We start from the raw sequence: 14,852 nt of genomic DNA, 5'->3' as shown, positions 1-14,852 counted from the left end.
AATGCGACTAGGAGTCGTGTCCAACAAGATGCAGCTCATTCGAGGCCATACCCTCGCTTACGTTTTCACCGCCCCTGACACCCCCCCGCCCCCCCTAGCCAACCACACGACCCTTGCGACCCTCGGGTTTATTCCCGCACGGATAGACGTCGACATGCGCCTCACAACCCCCGTGATCCTCCCCCCAGTGGCTGGCGCCTCCGCCACGGCCAACATCTCCATGTATCGCTTTGCATCGCGGGCGTTTTGTTCTGGCTGCGACCCCGTGGTCGAGCTTGGCATGGACGTGTGCCAAGCGACTTATCACGTCAACTCGACGTCCCAGTCGTTGGTCATTACGTCTAGCGCCGCGTACCTTGGCGAAGTCCACCTCTTGGGCCTAATCCTTTCGAGATCGTCGGCGTCCGACATTGCACTCTACCTCCGCACGATCGCGTTGTTGTTTGCCGTCGCTGGGTTCGCCACGAGCAAAAAGTCCACGCGGTGGACCGACGTAGCCGCCGTGGACACGCTGTGGAAGCGTATCAAGCACACTGTGGCGCCGCCGCTGTACCGGTACCCGAGCCTCACGTTTACGTTTTCCAACTTTTGCCTCAACAGCGACTTCTTTGTCGTGATCTACGTCTTGGCGGTGCTCATGGACGAGAAGAACTCGATGACGTACGCCCGGGTCGTGTACTCGTGAAACGTGGACGGGAACAACGCGTGGATGGACGTGCAGTTGATGGCCATGCAATTTAGATGGCTGTGGGTCAACTGCTTTGTGGTCAAAGCTGTCAAAATCGTGCTCAACTATGTCAGCATGTCCCGGTTCAACGGATCCAATGCATTCGTGGGGTTTTGCAACTTTAGCTCCGTGTCGTACCTGTACCTGGGCGCCGTGGTTGTCATGCTGCGCACGCCGTACATTGAATATGGCAACTCGGACCGCGCGACGCTGTCGTCGACATCCACCGATCTCGACCACATCCGTGTCGACTTCTACGAATCGTGGTTTGTGCGATCGCTCCCAAGCATGGTGGTCGTGATGGTCTTGAATTTGGTCGTTGTGTTGAGTATCGACCGGTTAATTAACCGGCATACGTGGCGCCGCCTCTCGCGGAACTCACTCGGTCGCCAAGTCATGTTTAACTCGTCGTCGATTTTATGTGAAATGTGCTACTCGTTTTACGAGTTGGACAACTACCCTAACAACCAAGCGGTGGTCGTCAAGACAAGGGCGCTGTGCACGGTCCAGTGGTTTCTCATGTGCCACATTGTGTGCTTTGGCCTGCCAGAAGACCCCAAACACGTGCGCGCAATGCTCACAAAGTCCATGGGCAGCGGCGGTAGCACCACGTGGGGCGATCCAGCTCGACCGACGCGACCGGCGGTAAGCCGCGGATCGCCAAGCGGTCAACAAACCGATCGCTTGTGGCGGCCGCAGACCTGGCCGCCCTGCAGACCGTGGCCGAGGACAATGACGGCGGCGGGTACAAGGTCCATGTGACGACGACCAATACCCACGACGACGACAAGACTAAGCATGACCTGTTCCTCGTCGCGCAAGATCCCGATGGCATCGTCCACTTGTACGACGCGCGGAAGCACGAGGTACAAGCGATGGGCTTGGAAGTGAAGATTCTGAGTGACGCTCGATTTATGATTGGGTAGTAGGTATTAGTTAGTGTACTGGTAACTATTAATAGCTTGGCTTTTGAAACTATAATACCAGTACTAACAGTAAGTATGACCCCACCAAATCGGTGATTCCCGTCCAAGCCCTTGCGTTAGTTATTTCCGTCAACAACTCGACTCACTCGCAACCTGTTGAAGTGACGAGAAAAACCCAGTATGCATGTACTACATAGTACGTACTAGTAAATTATTGCGAATGGCCGCTACGACACATGTCGGCCAGGGATTGCCTAGGACAACAACACCAGTAACCGCAAGTCGGTATGTACATGCTATCGGTAGTACTACTACCCGGTAGGTACTGTAGAATCCACGAGTACTATGAAGCGCGCGCGTACTACTCGTACTGGTACTAGTACTTACCCCAGAGTAAGTAGCTAGAATGCAATAACCGTAGTTCGAATACAAAATTGCCTAGCCCTGTAATAATACGAGTTTGGGTCTTATTTTCGCTTGTTTGTTTTGACGATCCTTTTGGCTAGTTTTCGGCGCACTCGGTTCTCGTCACAGTTGAGTTTTGCCCACAACTGGACGAGTTGGAGTTCTGGAGTGTGTGGGACTCTCTCGATATCGCGATTCGCAGTGTCTTTTGCAGATGTTGTGTTGGATGCGTTGTCTTCGACGCAAATTTTACCCGACTACAGCAAGATCTCAGGCCCATTTTTTGTTCTGGGTATCCCATCGTATAGTTTACCCCTGCAGTGTCATGGCGAATCTGAGTAGGGGCCCCCGTCAAGTCGTCGTCGATGCTTCGAATGCTATCGTAATGTTCGTCGTTGTAATAACACACGTGAAAGGTCTCGGCTTGGGCGTCGCCACAGTCTATCGTAGTGCAGTTCCCGTCCACCTAGACACAACAGAATCATGTACACATATCAATAGTATACCGGTAGCATTAAAAAGTGTAACCAACTAGCCATTTTTTATAGAGTCACAGAATCGAGTTAACGGTACCTGGTGCACAACGATATGGTGTTGCCACACTTGTGCTGCGACAAAGAGCTCGAGGTTGCCACCCCAAACCCCGTCGTCCGCCATGCGTTTGCAATACTAGCAAGTGAAGATCAACAACCCATGTCATTTGCAATGGATGACAGTGCCAACAGCTACATGGTCGAACTTCTCCTCGTCTTCCATAAATGGCTCCAGCTCATCTTGATGCGTTTTGATATGGGCCACAATGCGCTATATGTATGCGTTGCGGTTGGATGAGGTTTTCACACGAGGCCACATCACACCTGCCGAACTGCCGCAAAATGGCTCTGGTCGCCATGCAGTTGGTCGCTTAGTGCTCGAAACAAGCAGTTGCCGTCAGATTCAATGGTCTACACGATACTTGTTTTGGGCGGATATATGCAACGCCATAAGCATGGACGCACCACCAGTTGGTACCCGCGCGTGGCCAACTGCGCTCGCACGGCGTGCACGTCAATTCCTGTGCCAGAAGACCCGCGCCCTGCCTTCTTTTTGGACGAAGCTGCTTGTTTCTAACACGATATGGGTGGTCAATCTGGTGCGAACGACGATGGATCAGCGTCATACAGCTCTCGACTGCTTGGCTTTGGCCTTCTTGGCCTCGCGCCCCATGATGCCTCCTGGCAAAACACAACATGTTCCAAATCCAAGGCGTTGATTGGTGGACCCCAATGTGTGTTTTGCATGAAATTATTATGGATTTTCAATAAAAAATACAATATTTTGAATGAAACTCAAATTGGTTACCATATGACAGAATATTAATAACACGTTAGAAGGATAAGATAGTAAAAATCTAGAGCAACTGTTTCGGTGCCAGAGGGTTGTATCCGAGGGTTGTACCGTACTGCACATGCTTGTCTGACACAGCATTCCGTGATACTTTACCCCTGTGTGAGCCTTTTCCACGCCATATAATTGTCGTGAAAGAAAGGAGAGACTACTTACTGTATGCTGCAGCCTTCTTTGTTTACCTAGGTCCACCAGTCCGTATTAGCACTTCACCAAAGTCTGCCACTGACCTTTCTGTTCATCGTCAGCAGTCCATCAGACCTCATCAGCCCAGATATGGGGGTAAGGAACTAGCCTTGAAGGTAGTTTAGTTCGATTTAAGCTGAGTGGCTATATCACGAGTGACTCATTCCCCCGAAGGCCACTTAACGTTCAACGGATACAAGCCTGTGCATGTAACTACAGTACATGCTCATGTAACTGCTACGCTGAAACGGCCACGTTTCGCATAAATACTACTTCGAAGTACTAACTTACGAAGTAATACGTAGTAAGCATCTTGAAGATACTTGCCTTATACTATATTGCAACCAATCTTGGATATCGAGAGTAGTTATCCACATTGAAACATAATACACTACTGTATTCACTACCGGTAGTCCCAAGTCCGACGAAGAACGAGCCCAGAATACTACCGGGACGTTCTCCGCTTGCATTGTGGCCACGATCGGTTGCTACTGGCATGACCATAAATAGATGTAACGGAAAGGGGGACCAAACTCCGAAACCACAAAGACACTTGTAAAAAGGATGACGCGTGTGACGGTCGGGAACGCGACTGAACCAGCCGCCACCGCGCCGCGCCGCCCCCGGTGGGTTGCCTTTGGAGGCCTGGCGTACCTCGTGGTGTCGCTCGTGTCCAGTGCTTTATACTTGGTACGAATCCATCCGAGCTTGGCCAACGACTACTGGTGGCCAGATTTCAACTCGACCGGTGTGCAGACGTTTCTTGGGGATGTGTACAATGTTCACCTTTCGCAGTCTCAAAGGGGGGCGTTCCCGCTTTTCGACTCGGACTCGTCGGTGTACTCTACAAAGTCTTATGCCAACAACGACACCCGCATTGAATGGAGCGCGTCGTATGGTCGCCAGCTCTTGCTGGACGAGATTCCCCTCGCCATGGCCGTGAACGGACTCCGGAAACTCAACTTGGAAGTCAATTTAATGGTGGTCGCGCCGTATTGTTGGCTGGACATCAACCGAACCTTTGCCATGGCGCATACGTTCAAACGGCAACGTCGATGCGAAGCCACGAAACAGTCCAACGCGGGATTGTACATGGAGACTGTGACGCGCAATTGTGCGGCCAACTCCATGTACACGACAACCCAACGGCAAGAGATCAACGGCACTATTTTCAGTACGTTGCGGTTGACCAAGGAGGGCCAGTGGTGGATTCAAGCCATGGAAAACCACCAAGAACTCCTACCTGTGGACGACGAAGTGGCGTACTGGACCTCTCGAGGCCTGACGAGATGGAAGACTCCTATGCAGAATTTGAACCAGGACGGCATCGACGACTCGATCGCGATTCGAAACGCCCTAGGGTACGAACAAACCATGCACATCAAGAAACTGTCTACATTTGGTCGCAGCGTTGGCCGGTGGACTACCTTGGCGGCGTACGATGGGATTTGGAACGACCTGTACATTTGCCACAGTATCGGCGCCAGCGTTCTCTTGGACGCCAACAACAGCTTACCCAACCTCGGGATCGATTGGGATTACGACGTGTACTACCCTCCCAACACCGTGGGCGCCAATCTTGTGCGGCAGACCATTGGTCCGTTCTTGTCGATTGATGTGGAATGGGTTGGCGTTCCGCCCATCCTGCAAGCGTTTCACCGAGCGTTTCAAAAGCAAGTGGCGGTGATTTACAACGAAGACAATAAAGCTCGGCTGCGTGTCACGTATGTGGACCCAATCCCTACGTCGTGGCGCGGCAGCCCCTATACGTTGTACTATGGTGGCAACCCCATGTGCCCGTTTGGAGAGGGGCAGCCGTATATTCAGCCATCGTTTGGCTTTTACGACGATTGCACTAGTCAAGTCCGCCATTCGCTTCGTTTGACACCAGAAGCTGCTCTCTTTGCCATGCATATCATGACGCCACTTGGTGCAGACAAGGTCCTGATGTCGTGCCAACTCTGCACCAACGACACTGCCGACGCATGTGCGAGTTACTTGCTTGATATTCAGCACAACATTCACCTAGACACGGAGGTGGCTAGTCTGGAGTTGCTTCAAGCAGCCAGGGCCTTGGACATTGCGTTTATACAACTAGCCTCCGACAATGGATCCAGCTTTGTCTTGTCCCAGCCAATGGTGCCGTCGGATACCTCGGACCCGTGGACGATGTTTGGGTGGGTGATGATGTACGACTGGCTGCAAGGGGATCGAGAGGCGTACAACTTTGAAGGAGACCACGGCAATGTGACGCTGTTAACGCAACCCCATCCAGTCAAATTCTCCATGGTGGCAAACCCCACCGAGCTGCGGTCCCATGCGTGCAAGTACATTTGGTACATTTCCGTGTACGTTACATTTCTATTGACGGGGGTGGGGGCGTTGATTGTGCTCTACGCACTGGTGTATCGGTTTCAATTTGACGGAACCCATTTGCTCCAGTTTAACCGCGTCGCAGGAGCAGTGTGGATCGGTCGGCCGATGCTGTTTCTTCGAGGTATGACCGCCCTCGTCGTTCTCAGCACTGTCCCCGTAACCTTTGTCCAATCCGGTGGGTTGTCGACATTGGAGTGGGCTCCTCGATCCATCGTCGAGTCGTGCTTGTTGGCAGGGGAAGGCACGTGGCTCACGTACGTCCTGCAGGACATTTTCTCCCCCATGACTCACCATGCCGGCTGGTTTCTGCCCACGAGTTCGTGTGTCGTATGGGGGGTCCTTCTGGTACTCGACCAATCCAGGGGGCTTAATGTCACATCTGTGATACACCCGACATGTGTCCTTGGACAATTGGGAGCGCAGATTACATGCGACAGTGGCGTGGTGGAGATTGGCAGCAGCGCTCGCTTCAAGTTGCTTTGGGCGATCTGCGCTGTCGTGCCCGTGACCTTGTGGCTCGCTGCGTGGCTGTTGAGGACATGGAAACATACCACGCCGATCGTGTTCAGTGGAAACCAAGTGCTGGCTCCAGCGGCCGCCACGTCCTATCTGCATGTGGACGATGGGGAGAAGCTCGAACCTGTGGCTTCGGTCATGTGTGGTCTGCTACATTTGCCCCATGATATCGCATTTGACATCAAACTATGGCGGAAATTTCGTCGAACGAAGTTTACGAGCATCATGGTTGAGAACCCGCCTCTTTTGCCAAGCGTTCCCTACAAAGCTGTACCTGTTTCGAACGCTACCTCTCGGTTGTTCGGGTTTGCCTGCCTTGGGCTTGTTTACATGGTGGGTACCGTCGTAGCCAGTTATACCTACCTGGTCGTGACCCAATCGACAATGACCAATGACGTGTGGTGGGCCTCGTTCAATGCCACGGGACATCAGACGTTTCTCACGAACTGGTTCAGCAACCAGCTGTTACTGTCCCCTGCATTAGACGCGACCCACATCGACCAGCTCCAATATGGCGACGTCGTCAACACCTACGATTCCAATCAGACCTCCATCATGTCTGCGCCGATGTATCCCGCATCGATTCAAGACCAAGTGCACTCGGATTTGCACGCTGTTGTCGTGGGGTTGCGAAGTACGCACAGCTGCGACTTGCCGTGGATTGCCTCGTCGTATTGTTTTGTCGACTTCGGCCAGTCGTGGGAGATGGCTGTGTCGGCAGCTCGCCAGGTAAAGTGCAAACTCGATGCAACCAACGGCGCACTGTACCTCGAATCGATCCTACGCAATGCCGACTGGGCGATCATGGAACCATGCTGGGGTGCGGCGTTGCAACGCAGCGTCTTCGACCATGTCCAATCCTCGTCGAAAGGGCAACAATGGGTTGTCGCCATGACGTCGTTAGAGTCAAAGGTACCCGTGCCAGACGAAGTGGCCGCGTGGCGTTCGTTTAACGTGACAGCGTACTCCCCCCACTGGCAAAACCACAAGCAAATGGGCATTGTCGAGACCGCCCACATCCAAAATGCATTTGGCCTAGCCTACCCCTTGACCATCCGCAAGATTGCCCCCGAGTATCAATCATCGTCCCCTACTTCGTTTCGCATGCAGTGGCCCCTTGCCAGTTTGCTGTGGGCGGTGGGGTCCACCAATACGTCGGGGGTGGCCGGTCACAGCCTCGTCCGGTCCAGTCCCGAGTTTGCGTTTTCAAACGAGTCGAGTGTCGAAAGCCTCTTGGTGCGAAATGGCACGTTGCCGTCCCCATTGGACGCAGGGTTGGCCTTGACGCGGGCGACGTTCGGCCCGTTCGGCACGATAGCGATGAAGCGCATCGCCCCTCCACTCCCGTTGCGAGTGCTGTATCAAAATCTGACCCAAGCCATCCTCATTTCCATCGGCGACAACGCCACGGCGCTCGACGTCTTCTCGTCCATCGAGATTTTGACCATGTTCACACCGGACATAGCCGCATGGCGGGAATTGAGCCACATTGGCGGGAATTTCATGTGCAGCTTGGGCTCGCATGTCGAACCCAAGCTCTCGGGGCTCTTTCCGCTGGACGGGTCGTGTGCGACCAACGAAATTGAGCAAACGTTGGACACGAAAATCTCCTCCATGGCGGCGTTGCTCACCCAGTCCACTCGCCCCCAAACGTTGATCGAACACACATGTGAACATGAAACATTCGCAAAAAATAGCTGCAAGGACGCTTTGCTCCAAGGCGTTCGGTTTTTCGAGTCGACCATGTTGCCTCGCCAGCTCTTGGCGTTGGTCGACCTTGCCGACGCCACCAAACATACGATTCAATCCATGTATAGTCCCCAAATTGTCCAGTACACTTGGGATGGGCAGCCACAATCGAATGCCGCGTTGTCGCATGTCGGTGTCTTTGACGAGCCTACGTTTGAGTTTTTTGCGTGGCTGTACATGTTCGAGTGGATGCTGGGGTACCGCGAAGTCGTTCAATTCGACGGCGCTTTTGCCAGCATGACTGTTGTGTCTGGGCGGCCATCGAACGTCATGTTCGAAGTGAATGCGCTCGAAGTTCCTCTGAACGTTGCGTTCTACCTTCGATCGGCCCTTCAGTACTTTACCATGGTGCTATTGATCGTCGCGTTTGTGGTGTGCTTGACTATTCTGGTGAACCGGGGCTACATTGAGGGCGTTAACATGTTCGAGTTCAATCGTGTGGCGGGGTTGGTGTGGATTGGTCGCCCACTGATGCTTCTGCGGGGCGTCACCGCCACCTGCATCTTGTCCACAGCCACTTTGCACCTCGTCCAACCAAATAATATGCACGCAGGCTTCACCCAGCTGGCGTCGAGCCCCCCAAATGCCATTACAACCATACTGTCGTGTGGCGAGATGGGTTGGGTTGTGTACATCCTCAACGACGTGTTCTCTGTCGTCACAACGGACACGACGTCGCGGTATGCGTGGAAATCAAGTACCTCGGTGTGGCTCGCAGCAGGGGTGTGGAGCTTGGTCTCGCCAGTGCAGCATGTGGTGCGCATCGATCGGCAATGCATAGTGCAACAAGTGGATTTTGCTTTGACATGTCAAAGCGGCGTGCTGGAAATCGGCAGCGTCCACCGATTTGCGGGGCTACTGGTGCTGGCCATGGTGTGTTGCGTCGGGTGCTTTGTACTGGATCGGGTGTGTTTTGCTCGGCGGGGGACCGCAAAACGCGCGACGTCGCTCCTCTTGCACGCGGTGGCGCAAGATCAATTTGACCTACGCCATTGGAACCACCATGGCGTGTACTATTTGGACCGTGCGTCAGCCGTCTTGAACGGGTTGTTAACATTTCGAACGCCAAGTGGCACGTTTGTCGTGATGGACGTCAAGGCGTGGCAAGTGCTCATCATTCGGCCACAAGACCACCACGGGGGTGGGTCACTGCCGCTTGCGTTTAGTGCCGCGCTTCCGTTGGTAGATTAATACTAGTATTACTGTTGTTCATACTAGTACTACGTAGCGTATTTTTCTCAGAGGGCTTACTACGTAGTACTATCAAACTCCGGAGTATAAGTATTTTTGTCGTACAAACCACTTGGATATTAGGGAGATTTCGAAGATGGCTTCTCTTTTTCTTTTTCCGTGACAATTGAAAGCAAAATAAAAGCAAGGGATATTATATCGTCGATTTCGGAGAAAACAATTTTTCCCTATCCGTTGACGAGATGGAGCCCAATTCGTGGACTTCGTGGATGATCGGCGAGGTCACAATGAAGTGGTCCCACGTATCATTCGCCGCTATAGCGTTGGGACTAGTAGGGACGGCAGAGGCATAGGAAGCATTGAATTGATTGAAACTTATATTGTGTTAGTTCAGTTCTTCTATCTGTAGGCTGGAAATGCCAGCCGGCCGAGCAGAATACCCATCGCTTCGTCCCGGGAAGCACGGTACAATAGCGTTGAGTAGTAATCACCACTGCCGGGAGACCAAGTAGGTAGCCCAACTTCTTGATTACCATGACGTCGAAGCGAAAGTCCAGCAGTGCGTTGGTTGTACCGGATGTCTGGAAAAACTAGGCGCTCAACGTAGCTTAACGCACATAACACTATGAAATGATGTTGCTGTGTCGTTTTTTTACGAAGGGGAAAGCAAGGACGACTCGCACTGCGTGAGCACCACCCACCGCTGGACAAAGTGATTTCTCGCCGTGGATGAAAATCCGAATAATATTTACTTATACGGATATTTGTAAGCAGAACGCGAACGCATTCGTGCAAGACAACTACGTTTGAAACTACGTAGTATTCCGTTCGAACTGCATCTGGCACAAAAAGCATGGTTCGGAGCATAACGCGACCGCGAGCGGACACTTGCAAAACCTCTCTATTATAATAGTACTTATCTGGTGCTTCTAAGATATCGATCGTTACGTTGATCATCCACCGGTACAACTCCGGCCGGATGCACCGCTAGGCGCGGCCGACTAAGCTGCTTTTCGTAATACAAGTGTATACATGTGATGGTGCACGGGATTCTACGTCACTCCATGTGGACCATCCTCCACGTGTCCATCATCCACGCTCCATTCGAAGTACCAACAAGAAAGCGTTGCGCCAAGGCAACAGATCTGGCCTACATGTATCACGGCCGATGATTCTGTTACTAAGTTCCGGAGTTTTCCTCAACTCTATAAAGCTTCAGAGGTTATTTTAAGAATAAAGATAAATACTCGTCTCCGAAATCTCCCTAATGTTTTTATTACGTTACTCTTCCCCACAACAGGAGTCTGGATTTTTCATATCTGCTGGAGGGTGTGGGAAATGACCAAAGCAGCGAACCTCAAATGCATCGGCAGCATACCAAGCAGTTCGATCGCATTAGCTCTTATAGCCACACTATGGGCTGAGGACTTTCCATTGGCCTTTCGAGGAGACGCGACAACCGGGAACGCATGGTGTAGTGACTTCACACTCAGCTCAAAACTGTTCGGTAATTTTAATGGACTTGACATTGAATAGTTTGAAATTTTTAAAACCAATTAACATATTAATAATAATAAAACTTTGCTTCAAATATGACTTGAAGTTAGTCATAAATTAATTTATTGTTAGTTCACTAAGAAAGTACTTCGAAGTACATGACTTTGACATCGAATATCTCTCTGACAGCTTGTCTACGAGCGGGGTAATGCATGCGATTTGCAACATTGTAGCATGAGTGATGAGTCCTCAAAGTACCAAAAAAATGCAAATATAACATACTTTGTAAGTAAATACCTCGATGAATGTAGCTCGACCTCTATGATACGTCATTATGTAGATATGCAAATATAACATACTTTGTAAGTAAATACCTCGATGAATATAGCTCGACCTCTATGATACGTCATTAAGAGCTCTATTAATGCGTGTGAACACGCGAATTGAGTCTCGGGCTGGTCGGTTTAGATTAGCTCATGCTGTGTGGCTTTGAAAGTGGTTGTCTCAAATATAACATCCAACTTGATCAGCTATCTTTGCTTCCAAATATAACATCACATGACATCGTTTTGATGTGTTGTTTTACAGTTAAAAAATTCTATTCACGCCATGATAAACATAGTGAAACGGTTTCTTGTTTCGAAGAATAGTGCGCTTCCATGGACGACCAAATCACCAGCGAAGATGCGACAACCAAGGTTTCTGTCAACCAGGTGAAGTTTCACTGTCGATACAACGACCGAGTGAAGTGTCTTGGTTTTTTCGAGTGCATCGACGGACAGATTCCTGTTGCTGGCTGGGGGATTACAGGTAGACTGCATTATGGAGGAATTAACTTGGCTACTTTGTAACACAAGCCATTCATCAGACATACTTACCTCGGTCCTTGCTCGCCAACGACACCAAAAGGCAACCCTGTGGACATCGCAGCTTGACCACTCACTATACATTTGAAGGACAAGATGTGGCACCACGATGCTAGTTGAATGGCATATGCTTACTAGCTGTTCACTGGCAGTCCAATCAGTTACACGCCAAGAACTTTCGGTTTGAATGATTTATTGACCTTGCTGCTCGAAACATGCAACTGTACGAAGCCTTTTGTGACCCACTGGTACTGTACAGTATCAAAGGCAAACCCATGCATCCTTTGTTCCACACACTTTTTCCACATTACTGTGAAGAAATACAGTAGACACACATTATTGGCCTATTAAATAATACAATGATTCAATCTGTCAATATTTCCTAGCTTACAAAAGCAGCGACAAAGGGCAAGAAACATTCAACATCAGTAGACCAACGCGACTCAAGACTGCCGTCTTCAGGTGGGACAACGCAAACTGGTTGTCACCACAGTGCTCGAGGACAACCGTATCACTGCCTGACACGTAAGGTACACGTTCGCTAGCTTCTCATAGCTCAGGTCGTCGAATGCTTCCATGGTATTACATACCCATCTTCTTGTACTGAAGCAATTGTATCGGGGCAAATAAGCCAAGATTCAGCACGTTGAGATCTGGGCTGCTTGGCCGCTACCGACGCATTAAAAACATCCAACCATCCTTTGATACACTCCAGTTCCGCATCCGTGAGGCACCCATCCGGCGTCGGGTTGTCGTGCTGCGGCACCACGTGCTTGCTTGCACTTGGAAATTACGCCATGATCGCAGGTATAACCTTACGTAGTCACGGTACACAGCACTGCTGACAATGCCCAAAGTTGTAATCATAGTCCCTGCTGGTCAGTGGCGTGAGTTGCGGGATCCCAGAACAAGACACACGAAAGGCCATATCCCAATCTTACCCTTGAAGCCAACACAGTGGGCCTCATCGTAGCATTGATAAGATGATTACCTTTGGGATGAATCACTTGCTCTTCACGATTGACGTTGCAGTGTCTCACTTGGGACGAGCTACACCTTCCGACGGTTCTTGTCTGTATTGTACCACGTATTATTCAAGTCCACCACGTCGCATTAGTTGTACCCCATAGATTGTAACGCAACGAGTTATGCGGTGTTGGTCTTGGATCACCGTTACTTTGCCGCTGCTCGAGAGCTCTCGGTGGGTGCGTTTGACTTGATTCTCCATGGTGACAAATTCAAATTTAAGCTGGTTTCATTATAGGGTGTAATTTGCTTTGGATGGTTGACATTCGAAGTCGATTTGAGCACGGGTGCTAGGAGGTTTTGGTGGAAGTGTTGTTTTGGCTGTCGAAACAGATGAGCTGTCGGTAACAATATGTTCCGGATATTTCATATAAGGTTTAGAACGGGCACCAATGCGACCTGTCAAGAGCAATATAGCGGGGTGTAGATCATATTGATGATTTCTACACAGTTCGATGTCGCTGCAGAATCCTCAGAACATTGCGTCGCTTGTCAAGTCAACTTTCATGAATAGGCCACACGGGGAACTGAGTGGAGTCATATATTGGGGGGGGGTCAAGTGGTGTCAACACTAGTGTTCAAGTGGGTTCAATACACTCTTCTTGAATACATGCGCCTTCACTCGGTATATAGGAGAAGTATTCAAGACGAAGCACATTATAGTCGACAAGTTGAATGTTCTTTTCATCTCGGATAGAGCTTAGGTGTTGATGAAATATACAATACACACTCCTCCATGATGAATAGATAGATACCAGTAAGCAATCATCTTGATGATGTATGATCTCATAACCACCAGCAGGGCCATGACATTGTATTATAGTACAGTATGCTATTGCTGCTTGAGAGTACTTATCCTTTAGTATTTTGATATACTTAATGCTCGTCGTAAGCCTGCTGCAGTCTACGAGTGTCAATGTGTATGCTCAAAATGCATGTGAAATGACTTGATTAGCCGAGCCCCGATGAATATACCTTACTGAGAAGCAAAACCTGTGTGTATAGAGGAAGGTAGACCTTGCCTTCCTCTATACACACAGGTGTTGCTCCTCAGTAAGCATCAATGCAAGAACTCTTCGAGCCACGTGGGCAATTTCATGTTGGCTGCTAATCAAAAGTGGTAAAAAATGTGGTCGTGGTGGTGTGTGAACTCACGCAGGGTATACTTTTGGTACTGTCATGTACCTACCGGTATACATAAGGGCCGAGTTCCGTGCCACATTTAGAGGCCCTCAGTTGGAGATCTTCCTGACGTCCAATTTGCTATTATAATAGTGTTTTTTAATCACGAGGAAAAATGCAGATTGTGTGACTTGAAATTGTAATTTCGCATTAGTTGAAGTAAAATGGCCTTGAATATTCAAAATCTCGATAGGCTGAAAACAAATCCGTGCCATTTTATCCGGATGAAAAAATGCAGCCTCGAGTATCAGAATTTCAAAGACGCGTTCTATTGGCTATAATAGGTCAAATATCGACCTTTTACGGAACACTACTTTGGCATGGCTACTGTATGCACTCCATGTTGCTTGACTGATCGAAACGAATGGTTGACCAATACGGTATGAAAAGTACAATCAAGTCATGCTACATTACCTGGGCAGAATAAAGTGATGTTTCTTTACTGTTATTACGGTGCTGTTCCTGGCTTGTTGTGCCGCAATATTAGGCGTTAACGTTAGTAGAGAAATTTGCTGAGGATTCGTCAATGTGGCTGACTTGGAATCGTTACGATGCTACTGTACCGTACACACGTCCCATTGTGCAACTCATATTGTCAAAGCACGAGTTGAAAGGCCTACATTCCTCAACATAAGCTTTCATGGCATTGGCCACTTGTAAGATGACTCTAAAGTTATCAAGTTATGATTGATACTGCCGCTCGTGCTCCTAAGCCACCCTCCTCGAGATCGAAATGGACCATGAATATATGCTGAGCGTATCTCCATTCTTGGGCCTTGATGGCGTAGATGATTCAAGTTGGCGGCGCACACAGTACCG

At 50.0% G+C, this 14,852-nt stretch overlaps 4 protein-coding genes across 4 annotated transcripts; 2 read left to right on the top strand and 2 right to left on the bottom strand.

Annotated features, from left to right (window-relative positions):
• Position 1: 1 nt before the first annotated feature.
• On the top strand, positions 2–685 carry H257_17927 (hypothetical protein; the record flags this gene model as incomplete). The annotated part of the gene is made up of 1 exon (XM_009846890.1): positions 2–685. The coding sequence occupies one exon, from the start codon at positions 2–4 to the stop codon at positions 683–685; it is 684 nt and encodes a 227-aa protein (XP_009845192.1).
• A 24-nt stretch (positions 686–709) lies between these two features.
• On the top strand, positions 710–1,489 carry H257_17926 (hypothetical protein; the record flags this gene model as incomplete). The annotated part of the gene is made up of 1 exon (XM_009846889.1): positions 710–1,489. The coding sequence occupies one exon, from the start codon at positions 710–712 to the stop codon at positions 1,487–1,489; it is 780 nt and encodes a 259-aa protein (XP_009845191.1).
• A 573-nt stretch (positions 1,490–2,062) lies between these two features.
• H257_17925 (hypothetical protein) lies at positions 2,063–3,326 on the bottom strand. Its single transcript, XM_009846888.1, has 7 exons — positions 3,220–3,326; positions 3,057–3,164; positions 2,916–3,002; positions 2,788–2,862; positions 2,632–2,727; positions 2,372–2,524; positions 2,063–2,315 (listed from the first exon to the last, which is right to left on the bottom strand). Exons 1-7 carry the CDS (start codon positions 3,262–3,264, stop codon positions 2,121–2,123), a joined length of 759 nt encoding a protein of 252 aa, XP_009845190.1. The 5' UTR covers positions 3,265–3,326; the 3' UTR covers positions 2,063–2,120.
• An 866-nt stretch (positions 3,327–4,192) lies between these two features.
• On the bottom strand, positions 4,193–9,569 carry H257_17924 (hypothetical protein). Its single transcript, XM_009846887.1, has one exon. The coding sequence runs from the start codon at positions 8,398–8,400 to the stop codon at positions 7,729–7,731; it is 672 nt and encodes a 223-aa protein (XP_009845189.1). The 5' UTR covers positions 8,401–9,569; the 3' UTR covers positions 4,193–7,728.
• Positions 9,570–14,852: the final 5,283 nt, after the last annotated feature.

This window comes from Aphanomyces astaci (genome assembly GCF_000520075.1).
Source record: "Aphanomyces astaci strain APO3 unplaced genomic scaffold supercont1.127, whole genome shotgun sequence".
Classification (NCBI taxonomy): domain Eukaryota; phylum Oomycota; class Saprolegniomycetes; order Saprolegniales; family Verrucalvaceae; genus Aphanomyces; species Aphanomyces astaci.
This window is presented reverse-complemented; position numbering and strand designations above follow the sequence as displayed.

Coding starts and splice junctions, on each gene's coding strand:
- H257_17924 (XM_009846887.1), bottom strand. CDS start 8,400: ATGCGACAACGCGGCATTCGATTGTGGCTGCCCATCCCAAGTGTACTG.
- H257_17925 (XM_009846888.1), bottom strand. CDS start 3,264: ATGGGGCGCGAGGCCAAGAAGGCCAAAGCCAAGCAGTCGAGAGCT. Junction 2,863..2,915: donor ATTTTGCGGCAGTTCGGCAG/GTGTGATGTGGC, acceptor GCATACATATAG/CGCATTGTGGCCCATATCAA. Junction 2,316..2,371: donor TTCGCCATGACACTGCAGGG/GTAAACTATACG, acceptor ATCTTGCTGTAG/TCGGGTAAAATTTGCGTCGA.